General features: G+C 53.8%; 1 protein-coding gene across 3 annotated transcripts; it reads right to left on the bottom strand.

Moving 5' to 3' along the window:
- Positions 1 to 756: 756 nt before the first annotated feature.
- Positions 757 to 17,121, bottom strand: BNIPL (BCL2 interacting protein like). Of its 3 annotated transcripts, XM_074980719.1 has the most exons (9): positions 17,036 to 17,121; positions 14,709 to 14,770; positions 12,522 to 12,749; positions 11,472 to 11,654; positions 10,850 to 10,952; positions 8,757 to 8,888; positions 6,800 to 6,886; positions 3,374 to 3,472; positions 757 to 2,550 (listed from the first exon to the last, which is right to left on the bottom strand). In XM_074980719.1, exons 1-9 carry the CDS (start codon positions 17,074 to 17,076, stop codon positions 2,508 to 2,510), a joined length of 978 nt encoding a protein of 325 aa, XP_074836820.1. In that variant the 5' UTR covers positions 17,077 to 17,121; the 3' UTR covers positions 757 to 2,507. The 3 variants fall into 3 exon arrangements, with proteins under 3 accessions (XP_074836820.1, XP_074836818.1, XP_074836819.1); XM_074980717.1 differs by lacking the exons at positions 14,709 to 14,770; positions 17,036 to 17,121 and having other exon boundaries at positions 12,522 to 13,362; XM_074980718.1 differs by lacking the exons at positions 8,757 to 8,888; positions 14,709 to 14,770; positions 17,036 to 17,121 and having other exon boundaries at positions 12,522 to 13,362.
- Between the last annotated feature and the right edge of the window lie 644 nt (positions 17,122 to 17,765).

The raw sequence follows: 17,765 nt of genomic DNA, 5'->3' as shown, positions 1-17,765 counted from the left end.
AGAGCCCCTTCCCCCCACCCGCCAGCACCAAGGCGCTGCCTCCCCCTCTAATTAAGTCATGTTGCAGCCACACCTGACTGGGTCAGGCTTGTGTCAGAGCGCCAAGCAGCCTGGCAAAGCATGCTCAGCATTTGAGCTTCTCTGCAAATAGCACCTGGATGGACAAAAACACCTGTGCATGCCAAGAGCTCGTCAAACACAACCCAGCCCTGTCCAAGCCACAGGGCTGTCTGCTTGTGATAAGAGATCCCCTAGTGCCTTGAGGTTTTTGTCTACCCTAGAAAACTGTCTCACAAACCATACTGGGGAGGATACAGTTTATAATCTGCTGGCAGGGCCAATGGGTACAGGGGAGGAGGAGGGTGGATAGAAGGAGGGCCATTTGGTCTGGGCCTCAAATTTAGACACTTGTTAATTTGTTGGCATTTGTAAGTTTCATTTGTTTTTATGTCTCCCTCACCAATGAATGCATTTGCCCAGGAAAAGGCTAGAAAAGCATTTGTTAAATTAAAAAAAGTTCTTATGTCTCACACTTTTTATGGCGTCCTCTTTTGTTTTCATGCATTGTAATTTTTTTTATTTTTATTATGGTTAGGAGCCACAAAAGCTGGAAGTGGCCTGGGCCACTCTGGACCTCCAAGAGAGCCTGTCTGCTAGTGTAGTTTACAGCAGTTTCCTGGATGGCATGAACTATACACGTACAAGGACTTTATTCTAGCTGCATTTACACTAGAGCTTTTTACTGGCAGAGCTAGAACAGCTGGGGGGTGTCACAAAAAAAAAAAACAACCCAATCCTGTAGCACCTTAAAGACGAGCCATTTTATTTTTTTAGGTAATGAACTTTCATGAGTAAGACCCACTTCAGATTCTGGAGCAGAAATGAACAGGGAAGGGGGAAGAAAGAAAAAGGGTGGGGGAGAGAAAAAAGAGAAAAGGAAAATGGCAGGAGCAGGGAGTCATTTAGAGGAGGACCTCTGGGAAGAGTAAATGAAGTGGGGTGGCTGCCATTCCTGCAAATATCAAAGGTGGGGAAACTGTCCTTGTACTGTATAGGTTGTGGGAGGAGTGTTTTCCCCTACTCCCAATGTTGGCTATGCTGGCAAAATTTTACATGACAACCAGACATCAGTGGATTCTGCCACACACACAATGAGAAGTGGAGGTGAGACCATGGAAAAAGAGCCTGGGGTGCTTGAGAGAGCAGCGGGGCACTGGGGAAGCAGGAGACAGGTCACGATTCAGGAAGCAGGTTAAGGGGCAGGAAGCAAACAGACCTGCAGTGAAATCCCAAAAGAGAGGCAAAAGCTCTCATGCCTCCGATAAGTTAGTATAATTTATTATGTGCAGAGTGCAGAAAGATGGAGGTCTCTGTCCCTAGCAGCTTGCAATCAAAGACCTGATGTACACATAACTTTTGGGCTGATAAGATGTGTCAAGGGTGTAATTTTTTGCTGACAGAATCAGATCAGTACAACTCATTGTGTGGCCACAGTTATTATCTCCCTTCTTGCAGGGTGATGAGGCCAGGGCTACAACCCCAGCTCTGCACCTGTTCTATGGAGTCCCTGTGACCCATCACATCCGTGGCCTCTCCACTGCTCTGGCATTACTGCCCTTCAAGATAATCCAGGTGTTGAATTTATGCTTCATTGGCCCATGCTGGGCAAAGGCAAAAAGGATTCACTCCCTCTGGTGGAGCTCTACCAGCTGTGCAGGCAAAAACAAAAACAAAAACAAAAAAACCAACACATTTCCACCCCTGAAGCCAACCAGGACCAGTCCAAGTGAGACCAATAGCCATTGGTTTTAGATCCACCAGGTACGTTTACATAGCAATTGCACACGCCCACAGCTGCCCCTCATGGCTGGCTTGAGTCAGCAGACTCAAGCTTGCAGGGCTTGGGCTGCAAAACTGTAAAACAATGTAAATTCAGGCTGGAGGGCTTTCAAGACCAGATGGGATGGTGAGATAATCTAGTCTGCCCTCCAGTCCAATGGTCCCTCTCATCTTTTCCATCCATGTGCAGAATAAATTTTATGCACACTAAGGCACATGTGAATGTGCACCATCAGCAGACACAAAACCTAGTGGTGGATGCTCTGCTAATCCGCAGGATGGCATTTGAATCTCTCCTGAGTGGTGGCACAAGCGCACAGCTTCCAGAGCTCACTGCTCCCATCTAACAGGCCAATGAACCCTGGTACTGTGCCCAGTAACTCACCCCCTCATACAACCATATTTCTAACCGTAACAACACTCACACCAGGGTATGCCAAGTCCTCCACTTAAGCTGGCCTAGCCTTAAAAGCCCCCAGTGCTTAAACCAATGCATCCATTTAAGCTGGACCTATTTACAAAGCCCTGGCAGCAAATGCCTTTCCCAAATGCTGGCTTTTGGCTTTTTTCCTTTAAAGGCACGCTGGCGGGAAGCAGTTACAGAACCGTGCAGCGCTACTGTCCCCTACTGGTGTTGGGCTTCACTGCTGTGCTGGCTTCTGCAGGCATCACCGCTCTGTGTCCGTGGAGCCGTTCCAGCTGTGATCCAGTCTAGAGGAGAGAAGAGGAGACATAAAGGGACTGATGTGTCCACTGACCGCGATTTTGGCCTCTGCTCCTGCCGGTGGGTCAGGGGAGAATTCCCTCAATGTAGGGGCCATGTACCTTCATGACCCCACAGAGGAGCATAACAGGGTGGAGATACAGCCCATCGGCAGCTGGGATGGGCCAGGGCTCTCCATTACACCAGGCAGGTGTTCTGGCTCCTGGAGCGGTACAGTGCACAGCAGGGCCAGCGACAGTGTAAAGCAGCTGTTCTCATCATATCTCTTGGGCTTGCCACATGCAATGGGACCCAAGCCTGAGGCAAGAGCTCAGCTCGAAAGGGGACCAAGGAAGATTTTGCTTTGCAAACTGGCTGTGTCTGCACCAATGGTATGTTGCATGGGGGTGATGTGCACCAGTGCAAATTGCTGGCTCATGCATCTGCACGACTGGTCTGCACTGGGGCAACTACGTCACTGGTGTGAATACACCCGTGCAAGCCTCTTCCCACTGTAGCACTGGGAGCCAGGATGCCTGGGTTCTATTCCTAGCTCGCTTCCCTTCCTGCTATAAGGAGGTAATAATACTGACTTACCTCAGTGTGAAGGGTTAATAGCCCCCTCCCCCCCCAGGTGCCGGGGGGGGGGGAGGGAGACAAACAATTCAGTGGGCAGGAATAAAGGGGCGGGCGGGATTTTCTGAAGCTTCCACTCCCTGGAGGCAGGTGGCTCCAGACTCGCTCATCCTATCCCTCTCAAACCTGCCGCACCCCACAACCGCCCGAGGGGCACCAGCTCTCCAGGCGAGAAGGGAAGGAAGCTCAACTCACTGTCGGACACAGTCAGGGATGTGCAATTGCTCAAGAGGAATCTGTTGCGACAGCTCCCCCAGGCTGTCCACGAGCTGCAGTTTTCTGCCAAACTTGGAGCTGGGAGAGGAGGGAGGGGTTAAGTTATTAAGGTTACTAGAGTGGTTGCTTTCCCATCATGGCCTTTCACAGGCCTGTAGTCTGCTCTGTTCTATGCAGGTTCCTACGTGCCCCCAGAACCACAGCACCTTCCGCTAACACGTTAAGTGACATAACTTATATCTCACTAGTGACAGAGCAACTACAATACAGATAGTGGTGTTGTAGTGTCTCCCACACCCCATGCACAGTGCCTGTCCAGGGTCCCATCTCCAGCTGCAGCCAATCTCTGCTGCTTCAGAGGGAGGAAGGGAAAAACCCAACCCCAGAATACCTCTGGCCCAAATTCCTTCCTGACCCCTGCAGGCCTCCAGCTGAAGCCCTGAAACATGAGCATTGGCATGGCCCCATGCATGCTGGAGAAAGCTCAGTAGGTTTAGGGGGAGCTCTGCTGCACCTGTTCTGTGGAGTCCCTGTGGCCCATTGCCACGGCTGACACATTAGTGCCACGCAGGACACTCCAATTGTTGAATCCTAATAGCTAATTGCTCACAGACCAACAAATGGACAGTTGGTCCCAAGCTGGACTGGCAGCAATCCATCAGGAAGAGGCACTTGGGTGAGGTGCAAACGGGTGTAAACTAATGGAGTTCCATCCTTTTACACCCTATCAGGGAAGTGCCTGCTGTGTTATGGCTAGGAGTTGGGAGAACATGCTACAGGTATAAGTTAACATCCCTTCCCACTAGCGGTTCTGTTACCACAATGGACTCAGTAAAGCTTTCAGCAGGCAGCAAAAGCCTGTAAAGACCTCATGGGCATTTGGCTCCATGAATTAGTTGTGGCCTTGAAAGCCGTCACTCCCAGAGCCTCACGTTCATTTTACACTGACCACAAATGCTCTGTGCAGGAAGGCACATGGGGTTTGTGCATTTCATTCACACTTGGTGCAAGAGAAGGACTTGTGCATGCACACACACACGGATGAGGGCAGGACTTGTGAAACTACCTGGTAATTTGAGGCGCTAATTTCAAGTACCTAAGAGGTTGTTACAAGGAGGCAAGAGAAAAGTTGTTCTCCTTAACCTCTGCTGACAGGACAAGAAGCAATGGGCTCAAATTGCAGCAAGAAAGGTTTAGGTTGGACATAGGAAAAGCTTTCTAACTGGCAGGTGATCAAGCACTGGAATGCATTGCCGAAGGAGGTTGTGAAATTTACATCACTGGAAATTTTTAAGAGCAGGTTAGACAAAAACCTGTCAGGGATGGTCAAGATCAACTATGTTCCATGGAACAGTGGTGTAGTGAACAACTCATAGGTGTGCCATAAGCATTTGGAAAAATCATTCAAAAGTATATGTTTTTGGTTATTAAAACCAGAAGCAAATGTTGCTTCTTGATTGCTCCAATACCTGATTGAACTCCTTCATTTTGATTTTGATGTCCATGTTGCTGTTTGGTTTTGTTCTGAATTTTTTTTTTAAAGAAAATGTTCATAGGTGTTCTACATAGAAGAAGATTGTTTGGTGTTCTGTAGGCTCAAAAAGTTTAACAAACAGTGGTCTAGATGATGCTTGGTCCTGCTGTGAAAGCAGAGGACTTGACTCAATGACCTCTCAAGATCTCTTCCAGTTCCCCAAGTCTCTCTCTGGAGACTCCAGTTGACACACCTGAGAGGCACTCCACAGTCATTAGTTAGGCCCTAGAGAAATCATGAGATTTTTTTTTCCAAATTCCTTTCCATTTGTTATCTGGTCTACTATACACTGGGTCACATACCAAGCTTTTCCCTGCAGCCCCAAGGGCAAGAAAGGCCTTTCTTTTTTTAAAACAAAAGCCGTGATTCTCCTAACTACAAAAGTTGGGGCTATAAGACAAATATCAAACCTAGGGAGAGTTCCCATCGCAGCTGGTGCTTGGGGATTTCTGAAAAAAAATCAGGCTCCTTTGGGCTATTGCAAATTGGCCCCTGAATCACAAAACCAGTGGTCTAAATTCTCGCAGCTACATCAGCACACAGATCCCTTCCTAGTGGCTATATGGAAAGGGGCTTGTAACAGGTCCCACCTGTCAGCCCTGCAATCTCAGCCGTGTGTAATTCTGCAGCTGTTCTCTGGCCGGACCGTACTACAAACCAGACTCAATGTTGCTCTCTGCTGAACAGCGTGTGTCCAGCTGACGTGTGCCTAGAGGCACCCCACCTTCGTGAGTCAGTCCAGTTTAAAGGGTTAGCATTTCCCCACACCACAGAGCTGCTTCCTAGGCAGAAGCTTGATTTTCTGGGAAAAGAAGGAACAGCCATGCCAGATAAGTATAGGTGTGGTATCTTCTCTAATTACAAGCGAGGCTGCAGCTGGCAGGCAAAACAGAAACTTTACAAAACTATTGCCACTGTAGCCAGACACCTAGGGAATGCTGGTGAAGGGCATTCAAAAAAACCAGGGCTGGAATGTTACTGTGCCCATCACTGTGGCATCTGGATGCACAGAGGAGGCTGGAAGAGTGCACCCAAAAAATCTGAGCTAAAAATCTTGCTCCATGCTGCCCTGCCCCAGGCACCTGTTGGGCTAACAGCCCCACCCTGTGGCAGGCAGAGCCCTGGCCTGCATTGCTAGCAGCTGGGTGGAGGATCCTGCTCAGGAAGGAAACGCTGGTGAAGGGGTCAGAAGCTCTTTGTAGAGGACAGACTGTTGGGGAGGGGTGCTCTAGCCTCTCAAGCCAGCATGGCGTTAATGCTCTGAGGTCCTGCACAAGAAAGAGACACACCAAAGTGGGGCTATTCCCCGTGCTCCATTAAGGGTAGTAGTTGGTCTTGCAGGCACTGAATCATAACGTTGGAGCACGGTGAGACTCAGAGATGGCCTGATGCTAATAAGCTGCAGGCTTCTGAGAAGTCTGGATGTGATCTCTGGGTGTCCTGCCAGTGCAGGCAAGATGGCCACCAATCCCCCATCATGTGAGTACACACCAGGCCTGTATGCAGGGTGTGTGTGTGTGCACGCGCAGATTCCCTCCCATGTCTGGTTTCTTTCACTTCCTCCTTGCTGCACCATGCAGGTGGAGCCTGCAGGGCATGATGGGGTAACTCAAAGCATCCTGGGAGCTGCAGTTCCTTGGCCAGCTCCCTGCCTATAAAGCAGGCGCTGGAGCAGGAAAGAGTAGTTCCCAGCATGCTCTTGGCTGCTAGCAACAGGCAAGAAAGTGGGATGAATATTTGGAGTATTGTTTTACCACTGATGATATTACAGCTAGATCCCAAAAGGTAACTGCTATAAAAACATTATTATATGTATTACTTTATTGGTAGCCTTCTCCCACTAGCCAGCTAAAGAATCCAGCTCACGTTACCTGAGGAAGGGGCGGATAACAGCCATCAGCGCCTTGATGTACCAGGTGGGGTGGACGATAATCATGGCCTTCAGGTTCTTCCGGAGTCTGAAATGACATACAGAAGATGGGACCCGAGGTACCAATTGCCTGTTGGAACTCTCTGCCACAAGCTCTCTCTGAAGCCATGAGTTTGCATTGAAAATCAGGTCAGAGGCTGATCTGGCTATCGAGTTCCAGTTATCAATTCCCTTGTTTCAGTCGTCAGGACTGAGACCGGTGTTGAAGGCGTCGAAGGGGAGTCACAGACTCCCACAAGGGTTCAATGGGAGCCACGCGCCTTTGAAACATCAGAGCCTTAAATAAAACCCAGGGCTCGGAAGGGTCACAACCACCTTTTTTAGTGTTCCCTGGGAGCTGAGCGCTGGGGCGGCCACCCAGGAGAGGTTCAGGTGCTGCCCAGCTGGTTAGCAGAGCGCCCCCAGCTACCTACAGGTAGCAGCATGTGTTTCTACTCTGGTGCACATCTGCACATGCCTCAGTGCACATAAAATTTATTCCACCCTTGGAAGGGAAAAAGTTAGAGGGAACATCAACCTTGCATCATAGCATGATCCAATGTCTAACTACTGGGGGCCAAGCAGAGGGTTCTGGGTAGGTTGCAGGTCCAAGGCCTCTGAAATCAGGGAGCTTTTTCTCTTAAAGATCGCTAAGGGCTTGGCCACATGGGGAAACTGACCAGGCTACCTCACCATAGCAACACTATTCTGAAAAAAAAACCCAAAAAAACAGGGGTTCCGAGCTGGCGTACAAGAGAGCGACAGCAGCCTCCTTAGACGGTTCTCTCTTTACATAGTCACCACAGCCTCCTGCCTTCCCTTCTCCTGCTCCCTCAGAGGGAGGCTGCAATTTCTGTCCTCCGCCAGGTTGGGATTTTTATTTATGGCCCAGCCCAGATCAGTATCAGGTTCACTGGCCTTTGGGCTGTGTGAACCAGGTAGGAAACAGCTGTTTCCCTATTATCAGTGATGTGGGGGTGCAGATTCTGTCTGGGATCAGGATGCGAGGCAGGGGAAGGAGCGGGAATCACAGCCAGCCAGAGCCACTGCTGAACGGACTAGGGAAGCTGCCCAGCTACAAGGCTCTCACAAGCAATGGAGTCACCCAGACAGGGAGTGGAGCCAGTGGCTTTAGTGCAGGTGATGTGGCATTATGGTTCTTGGGCTCTCATCCAGAGGTGGACTAGTATGTGGGTCACATGCGTGGCTCTCCTCCACCTTTGGGAGTTGAAGCAGCCTGGGGCCCACTGGGGTTCCACTTGTGTCCCTGTTCACCTCCTAGCTGCACCCCCCAGCGCCCCCACACACATGTACCTTTCCCGCACGTACCTGCTCCTCCCACTCCCTCCAAGCACTTTCGGAGCGTGCAAATGGCCTGATTCATGCTACACCCCCAGGCCTCCCCCTCCCTCGCTCCCAGAGCTGGAATGCTGCGAATCAGCTGTTCACTGCCTGCCAGCTCCAGGCAGGAGGACAGAGAGCAATTCAAGTGACGTGCATGCTACAAAAGTGCTGGGAAGGAGGAAGGAAGCCTAGGACGTGCAGGGCTCCAGTGCTCCACTGTGCGAGAGGGGCACGACGGTAGGGGGAGGGGACAGCCAGGGTGTTCATGTGTCACAAGTGGACACCACTGTTCTAGTCCCTGCTTTGAGAGGGACAGTACAGAGGGGTCTGTCTACAGCTGCGGTTAATGCATGGCACTGCCGGGCTGGATTCCTGTTTCCCCCCCTAAGAGGGGTGTGGGTGTCTAGTGCTTAGAGCAGAGTGGTTGGGACAGATTAAGCCATTCCCAGTGTAGTCCTGGCTCACCAGCAGTTAGGGGAAGGGGGATGGGGCTAAACAGCAGACAAAGAGCTCCGATGTCATGGGCTGGGAAAGCAGTGTTACTCCTCAGGTTCGGGTCCCCCACAGCAGCTTACCGCCTGTTGATGGTCTGGTAGCACTGCTTTATCCAGCCAAAGGAGGGGAGCTGGCTGCGGAGCGTGGCACCGTTCAGACACACCAGTATATAGCTTTCGGCCACCATCACCTCCAGGGTCCCGATAATATACCTGCCGGGAGAGCAGCAAGGGGGTCTAGCTTTGCAGCCACCCCTCTGGTGGGCAGAAAGCACCTTCACAGCTTCATGCTGCCCTCACGGATTCAGCTTCACAAAGCCCTGACAGCAAGGTGAGTTGCCTTAGCCCCCTGCCCCTTTTTCACAGGTGGGGAAACTGAGGCACAGGCTGTGACTAGCCTCAGGCACACGAGTCCAAACTAGAATCCAGGAGTCCCAGCTCCCTGTCTGTTGTGCTAACCCACACACCCCACCCAGAGCTGGGCCGAGAACCCAAGAGTTCTGACTCCTGCCCTCTCTCCCTCACCACTAGACATCACTTCCCTCCCAGATCAGGGACTAAGATCCAGGAGTCCTGACACTCCACTAACCCCAGCCCAGAGCAAGGAATAGAATTTAGGAGTCTGACCTTCTGTAACTACTAGAGCCCACTCTCTGCTCAGGGTTGGGCATAGAACCCAGGAGTCCTGAGAGCCAGTCATTGGCACTAACCACTAACCCATGCTCTACCTCAGGCATTTAACTTAGGCAACCATATCTCCCTGTCCCAAATAGGGAACAGGGAGATATGTGGGGAGGGGCAGCTCTTCCAAGTCCTGGGTAGCTGGGAAGGAGGTGGCAGCCGCCGATGCTCCCCGTGCTTCCCCGAGGCTGGTGAGGAGGGGATCAAATACGGGATAATGAGACCCTTTAAAAAAAAAGTCAGGATGTCTTTGCGGCCTCCCAGATACAGGACTGTCCTGCCCAATACGGGGCAAATGGTCACCTTACGTTTAACCCACCCTGCACCAGCAGCTTCTCCTTCCTGACCACTGGCAGTCCTGATTTATGATCTGGGAACAGACGAGACACTGCAAGTGTATTCACGGGCGGGGGGGCAATGTTCCCCTGACCTCGCTGCTGGCAGCCAAACAGGCCTGGTAGGGAGACGATGTCGTATGGGAGGGGTTTGCACTAATCGGCGGGCGGGGGGGTTGGTTTACCAGGACAGTAAAGGGTCAGAAGAACAGCTGTGATGGCACCCTGGTCTGATGGGTATCGGGAGAGTCCAAGGAGCCTGGGGCAAAGGAACTCCCACTTTGTAAAATCACAGAACGCTGGAACAGGAAGGGACCTTCAGAGGTCAAGTCCAGTCCCCTGCCCTCATGGCAGGACCAAGCACCGTCTACACCATCCCTGGCAGGTGTCTGTCTAACTTGCTCTTAAATATCTCCAGTGATGGAGATTCCACAACCTCCCCAGGCAATTTATTCCAGTGTCTAACTATCCTGACAGCTGGGAATTTTTTCCTAATGTCCCACCTAACCCTCCCTTGCTGCACTTTAAGCCCATCGCTCCTTGTCCTGTCCTAACTTTGTCCCAGTGGACTCCAGGCCTGCTCAGGGCTTTATCTGTTCTTGGCGCTCTAGTACCAAGAGCTGCAGTCTCCAGCTACTCCACCTCTGGACTGAGGGTTAAGGAGGTTTTAAGCCGCCTTTGGGCCCCACTCCCATTCCAGAGCCCTGGAGTAAGTTACAGGGGCCCTGGGAAGTCTACCAGGAATGGAAGATAGCCAGAGTTTTCTCCCATCACAGGCCAGGACAGGGGACTAGGCCCTCACGCCGGCTCCACAGCAGCCAGGCAGGTCCCTGGGCTGGAGGGGTTGGGGGCTGTGTCCACCCACTTTATGGCGCTAGGGTGGACCGAGCCTAATGAGCATCGGTCCCTGGCCCCCTGTCTCTGTGCTGCGCTGAGCCCCAGAGGAATTGAGAGGGGGTGGGGAACTCCAGCCCAGCCTGAGAACAAACCTGATGCAGGTGGCTTAAAGGAACAATGTCCCTTCTGCCCCTCCTGTGACTGCTGCTTTACCAGCCTCTGTGTCGCTATCCTCTGGGTGTCCCAGAATCACCCCCAGCCCTCTCCACAGCTGTTCCCCGTGCAACTCATCCTCTAGGCAGCAGTGGACAGTGTCCTCACCTGAACAGGTGCTCCATGACGTACTGATAGTCGGGGATGCTGCTGTGGGGCAGGTAGCAGGAGGCAAAGAGAATAATGGCATTGAGGCCTTCCCCGTGGTAACCTGGAGTGGCAGAGTGAAGGGAGTGAGTCTGGCTGGACCAGGAACCCACTGCCACCCCCTTAAGCCTGGGCCCACCTGTCCCCCTCCATTGAGGAGCTCTGGGGTTGGCCCAGACCTGGTCCATTTGGCAGCTTTGCTCAGCCCTAAACCCAGGCACAGACAGTGTTGCCATAGAGCCCCATGGTGCGCACAGGCTGGGGGAACTGGGTTTAATGGGGCAGGCTCGGACATCAGGGTCCCACAGGGCTGGGGTTGTGGGACAGGGGCCTCCGCTGATCGGCTGCTTTTGTTACACCCCTGTAAAGTGCCTGGGTTACTGATAGGCTTCATGTGAATTTTAACTCTGGGACCCTCCTCCCCTCCAAAATTCGGGGATGGAACCCAGGAGTCCAGACTCTCAGCACTCCACCATTCTAACCACTAGATACTGCTCCCCTCTGAGAACCAGGAACAGAGCCCATGAATCCTGCTGCCTCCCATTCTAAGCACAAGGTCCCAGGGCTCCGAGTTCCTCGTTACCCCCGTGGGAGATGACTCTCTTGTAGGGCTCCACCACACTCAGATCCACTTTTTGCTCCCGCTCGTCCGTTAGGAAGATCCTCCACTTCCGTCCGTCCTTGTCCTCAACGTCCACCACGCGTCTCTCACTGAGCTTCTCCTCGAAGAGGCTGCTGTCCAGGCGCCGGGCCCTGGGCAGGTCATCTGCAGAGCAGGGGAACCCAGGAATGAGGGGGTAGTAGGGCAAGGATTCTGGGCTCTGTTTGTTGCTTACCCAGCATGTGCCTGGGCCTGCCTTGTGGGGCTGGGGGGCCAGGAAACAAAGGTGCAAGGGAACCAGGCCAGAGAAAGAAGAATGACATCTCCCAAGTGACCCCTGTACCCTCCCAAATCTTCCCCTTCTCAGCCCAGCTCCTGTGCAACCTTCCAGCCAAACCATAGACAGCCACCCTCAGACACCAGTCAGTCCATCCCTGCAACAACCCACAGCTCCCCCAGCCAGCCAACACCCAGCCCCCACTCCACTAATTAACCCCTCAACCCAACTCCACCAACCAACCCATGCACCCACCCCTCGGCTCCCCCGTCCCTACCAACCAACCAACCGCTCAACCTTACCCCCAACCCCTCATCACAACCAACCCCTCGACACTCCAACTCCTCACCCCTCAGCTCCCCAACCCCTTACCTCAGCCAACCAACCCCTCCAATTCCCCGCGGACCCCCACTCAATCCCATCCAAACCCCAGACAAGAATTGAACCTCCCTCTCAAAACTCTAACCAAACTCCATTCCTACTTTAATTCCATCCCTATGGCCAACCTCTCCAAACTCACCTTCCTTGGAACTGCCCCTCAGCCAGTCCCAGCCCCCGCCCAAGCCTCTCCTCCCATTTTCACTTGCCTTTCCTGACCCACCACTCCCGCCCCCTGCTGATCCCGACCCACCACATCAGCTTTACCTAAGGACCCCCTTCCCAGTACAAGCCTCAACTAGACCTACTTCCCACCCCTCAAACCCCCCTACGCAAAGCCCAGCCCAACCATGGGCACACCTTCTCTCCAGCCCCACCTTCCCACTCGAAGTCATGGCCGGCCTCGGGCCCGTCCAGCTGCTCGCTTTCGGACGGCGTCTCCAGCTCATCCACATCGATGTCCAGGCTGCCGTCGGGCGTGCATGCCGGATAGTCGCCCGACAGCACCGAGCCCTCAGCTGGGTCCAATGACAGGCTGAGAGCTGGCGCCGGAAGGCGTTTCTTCATGTGCCGCTTCCCGCACAGCTCCAGGGTGGTGGGCGCACCTGGAGGAAGAAGGAAGAAGGATTGTAACGAGCACTGCTCACCTGTGAGCACGCCTCTGTAGCCAAGGGATGCCACGTAGGCCGTGTCTGAAAAAGTAGGCATCCTTCGATCCCGAGGGATCATGGGTTTGCGCCCCAGTTGGACTGATTCGAGCAGTGTCTTCTGTGGCTGTGCAATCCAATCCGGGAGCGGCTGTCTTTTCCGCACTGTGAGCAGCAGTAGGCAGATGTCGCTCTGGTATCACAGGCACGGATCTTCCTGAGGGCTCTCCTGTCTTCCGCTTCCTTTACCAAGGTAGCTTTATCCATAACAAGAGCTTCCTTCACTCCCTGTTTCCAGGCATGCCTGTCTGAGGCGAGCGAATGCCAGGTGTTCACACTGATAGAGAGCGCGCTGAGGTCATGCTTGCACGTGTCCTTGTAGCGCAATTTAGGTCGCCCTTTCGGCCTCTTTCCAGATGCCAGTTCGCCGAAGAGGAGGTCCTTCGGTATGCGGCCATCTATCATGCATGAGACATGGCCCAGCCAGCGCATACGCCTCTGTTTGAGAAGGGTGAACATGGAGGCAGTGCCTGCCCTCTCAAGCACTGCGCTGTTGGGGACCTTGTCCTGCCATGAGACACCGAGTACGCGCCTAAGGCAGCGCACGTGGAATGTGTTGAGCCGCTGCTCTTGTTTTGAGCGCAAAGTCCATGTTTCACTGGCATACAGCAGTGTGCTCAAAACACAGGCTGTGTAGACCTGCACCTTGGTGTGTACAGTGAGCTTATTGTGAGCCCATACTCTCTTCGTCAGCCTGGAGAACGTTGTGGCGGCTTTTCCAATGCACTTACTGATCTTGCTATCAAGTGACAAGTTGTCCGAGATCGTCGAGCCTAGGTACACGAACTCCTGGACGACTTCCAGTTCGTAGTCTAGCACATTGATAGATGGCTCGTTACCCACGTTTTGGCCCATCACCTGGGTCTTCTTTAAAGGCCGTGTCTACGCTATCCCAAAACTTCGAAATGGCCATGCAAATGGCCATTTCGACGTTTACTAATGAAGCGCTGAAATATGTATTCAGCGCCTCGTTAGAATGCCGGCGGCCACAGACCTTAAGGACCTCAAGGACCTCCTTAAGGACCCCCGTCTGGACGAGCCGCAGCAATTTCGAAGTGCCGTGGCCGCCGGCATTCTAATGAGGCGCTGAATATGTGTTTCGGGATAGTGTAGACGTAGCCGTAGAGTCCTTGCCTGGTCACCTGGCAAGGCTCTGTGGCTAGGATCCGACTAGCCCTGTCCACAGCATTGTTGGTTCTTGAATTAGGCTTATGGCCAGTCTTCGGCCACTGGACCTAGGCCTTACCCAGGTTTAAATTCAGCTCACACTCAGAGCTGTCCATAGTACTGCTGGTCTCCCTGGCAATATCTAGACCTGCCTGGGTCAAGCACTTCCGGGGAACTGCCAGGTCTTAGCCCAGCAGTTTCTTTTGTACCAGCCTTCTGGGTCCTGATTGGCTGCCACAGACACAGGCACTCTACCCTGCCTGGAGGACTTCTTTCCTGCTCCTCTTGCTGGGAGGGCGTGTGGCAAGGCCTGGGGCCTCCTGTAGGGGTTGGGGGGCTTCACCCACCCCATCACAAGGAGGAAAACGAGCACAAGAGGCAAGCGACGGGGAGCAAAAAAGAGAGCGGGAGGAAAAGTCCAGCAAGCTCTGCTGCATGTGCACCGAGCGCTGGCCTGGGGCCATGTAGACAAAACCGTCACACCCAGGGCAGCTGTGTCCAGAAGCGCATAGGGACTGGGAATCTGGAGTGGGGCAGATGGAGCCCCACCCCCAGGGAGGCCTCTGCCCTGCAGTGCCCCCAGGACTCACACTCAGGGCCTGCCCTGATGACGTGCTTGACCCTGATCCCCCGAAGTCTGACCTTCCTGATGGGTGAGCCTCCCCCACCTCACCCTAGGCAAGGCCTTACCTGGGCTGGGCCCCCCACCGGAGTCTTCAGGGTCCTCCTCAGAGACCTCCTCCGGCAGTGGCCTGGAAGAGAGGGGAGGACAAGACAGTCATGGGGCCAGGGCAGGGACGGCTGTCTTCCTCCAGGAGCTTTGCCTGAGAGCTCCCTGGCGCAGGTTAGCCTGAATCGGATTGTGGTCTTCCCGGGGCCAGGCTCCCACGGAGGTCAGACCCAGCCAAGCCCCTAGGAACCAGGAACCATTACCACCTCCCATGTGGAATGAGTTTGTTGGGGCTCAGCCCGGTATCCCAGGTGCCAGGCTCCAGCTGGCGCTAGCACTGGGGACCCCTCATTGGCAGCCTGGGCAGAGACAGATCAGGGCTTTGATTAGGAGAGCCTGGGCTGGAGCATCTCTCTCAGCTCTGCACTGCTCTGGCGGAGGCAGAGGTTCCAGGTACTGGGGTTTGGGGCATGTCAGAACTCCTGGGTTCTAGCCACCTTTCTGGGAAGGGAGTGTGAGCCAATGGTTAGAGCTGGTGGGGTTGGTCAGGGCTCGTGGATTCCATTCCTGGTTGTGGGTGGGGAGTGGGGCCTAGTAAGCTAGAGCTGAGGGGGGGTGAACTGGGTGCTCCAGCAAATGTTTTGCCATTGTATTGTGCCTCAGTTTCCCCATCTGTTGCATGGGGACAATGCCACTGCCCTCACTCTAAAGCTTCCAAGTGTGGAGTTAGCTGCAGAGCAGGGCATCACACACAGGTGGCTCTGCTGCTGCAGACCTCCCCTGCTGTGCCCCAATATTCCAGGCCTGGGCTCCCCACACCCAGCTCTGCCAGTGCGCCTCTGCCCTCTCACCTCCAGGACAAGCCAGAACCAACATGGTGCTTTGTGTCCTGCGTGGACGAGCACCAAACCCAGAGGCTGAGACCACCCAACTCACTTCACCCAAGCCTTTGATCCCTGGTCCCAGAAGGCTTCGTTCTGGCTCTCAGATCCCACCGCCTGCCATTGACAACACAGATCCTCTCCCTGCTCCCCCTCCTCCTCACCACACGGCCCCCTGGGTAAATAGCAGAGCTCAACGGGTGCAGCCATGCGCTGCTCTGCACAGGCCTGCTGGCGACAGCTGCGTATCCGAAGGAGGAGGGAAAACTGCCCCTGCAACACCTGGGCAAGTATTTTGCAGGATGGATCCTGTCACAGACACCCGCCGTGCTCTGATCCGTGTGTGCTCAGTGCCTGGGCCTGGCACTGTCCACCTGGGCCAGCCAAGGGGTTTCAATACAGACTTTGCTTCCTCTTTTATGGCCAAGAGCTTGCTAGTTATTTTGTCCCCAGCCTGGCTGGAAGGCACAATCACACACTGCTCTCATTGTTCATCCATCCCCATTCTACAGGTGGGGAAGCTGAGGCACAGACCCAGGTGGCTACTCTCTGCCAGATCACTGACAGAGCTGGACACACAACCTTGGAGTCCTGGTTCCCCATCCCCCACACCATTCTATTCACTAGATCAGGACAGGCCTTGTTATGGAACCCAGGAGTCCTTCGACTGCCTTGCAAAGGTGTTAGCCGCAGGTCCAAGGCTACCTCTGCAGATCAACACCTGTTCTGGCTTTTCTAGGAGCCACCCTGCAGCCTGAACCAGGTATCGCCAGCTCTAATTCACTGCAGTGGGACCAGCCCTTTGCTTCCCCGAGGGGCAGAGAAAGGTGTGGGGCAAGGGCTGTCTCAGGGTATGTCTACACAGCAAAGCTATTCCAGAATAGTTTATTCCGGAGTTATTATTCCAGAATAAGATAGCCCAGAGTACTGCATCCACACTATAGGGAAGCCCCAGAATAAGCAAACCCTATTCCAAAGTAGTACGTCTACACGCAATAGCGTCTATTTTGAAATAGCCCCATTCCCCGACTAGACAGCCCCTCTTTCAGAATAGATGCTGTTCCTCATACAAGGAGGTTTTCTTCTTTTGAAATAAGGTCTGTCTTATTATGGTCTCTGGGAGGAGGGATAGCTCCGTGGTTTGAGCATTAGCCTGCTAAATGTGCGGTTGTGAGCTCAATCCTTAAGGAGGCCATTTAGGGATTGGGGCAGATAGATGCCAGGGATGGTGCTTGGTCCCAAGGTCACTTCCAGTTCTAGGAGATGTGTGTATCTCTGCTACTTTGATATTGTTCCAAAATAGCAGCTGCAGTGCGTAGACACTAACTTTGCTTTATTTCAAAATAACTTTGATACCCTGTGTCACCACCCCTTGCTCCTGGGATGAGGCGACAGGAGAGACCACAGCCAACATTCCACCCCCACAGCGTGCCCCCCACCTTTCTTCTCCCCACTGCATCTCTCACCCTGGGAATTCCTCGTCCTGCCATTCCTCCTTCAGCTCCATGTCCTGGATGCACGTGGCTCCCTCCCCCTGCTCGGCCAGGTGCTGCTGCTCCAGATCCAGCTGGTCCCTGCAATGCCAACAGAATGTGGGCTGGAGTTAGTCCACGACTGGGCAAGAAAATGCATCTAACAGGATGAGCCCAAGGGCAGCTCCATCCTCAGGAGGATGTTTGGCCTGAACATTATTGAGGCCTTCCCCAGGCTGTGAATGGAGCCCATCAGCAGGTCAAACCCAGCTGAGCTCCTAGGAACCAGGAGCCAACATCAACTCATATGTGGAATAAGTTTTCTGGGATCAGCAAGCATCCCAGGTACCCTGTCCCAGCGGGTGCTAACACTGGGGCACCCTCATTGGCAGCCTGGGCACAGAGCACCAGGAGGGAAGGGGCTCCCGTCTCGACCCTTGGAGGGGTCCTCACAGGGCAGGGCTGAGGTGTCTGGCTCTGGGGATACATGGGGCTTCCCTGCCATGCAGCCTCCTGCCTAGATGGAGCAGCACCAAACCAGGCACCACCAGGGCCCCAGCACAGCTGTCTGCTGCCGCCCACTTTGCCCCTGCTGTGGGCAGGCAGGACGTGTCCCTCCCTCAACGAGAATGCCCTCTGCCACTGGTAGCACCCCATGGACTGGGTCTGGTGCAACCCCCGGAGGCAGCGTGACCAGACAGCAAGTGTGAAAAACCAGGCCAAG

This window comes from Carettochelys insculpta, chromosome 30 (assembly GCF_033958435.1).
Source record: "Carettochelys insculpta isolate YL-2023 chromosome 30, ASM3395843v1, whole genome shotgun sequence".
In the NCBI taxonomy this organism is placed as follows: domain Eukaryota; kingdom Metazoa; phylum Chordata; order Testudines; family Carettochelyidae; genus Carettochelys; species Carettochelys insculpta.
Note: the sequence above shows the minus strand (reverse complement) of the source record. Positions and strands in the feature narration are given on the sequence as shown.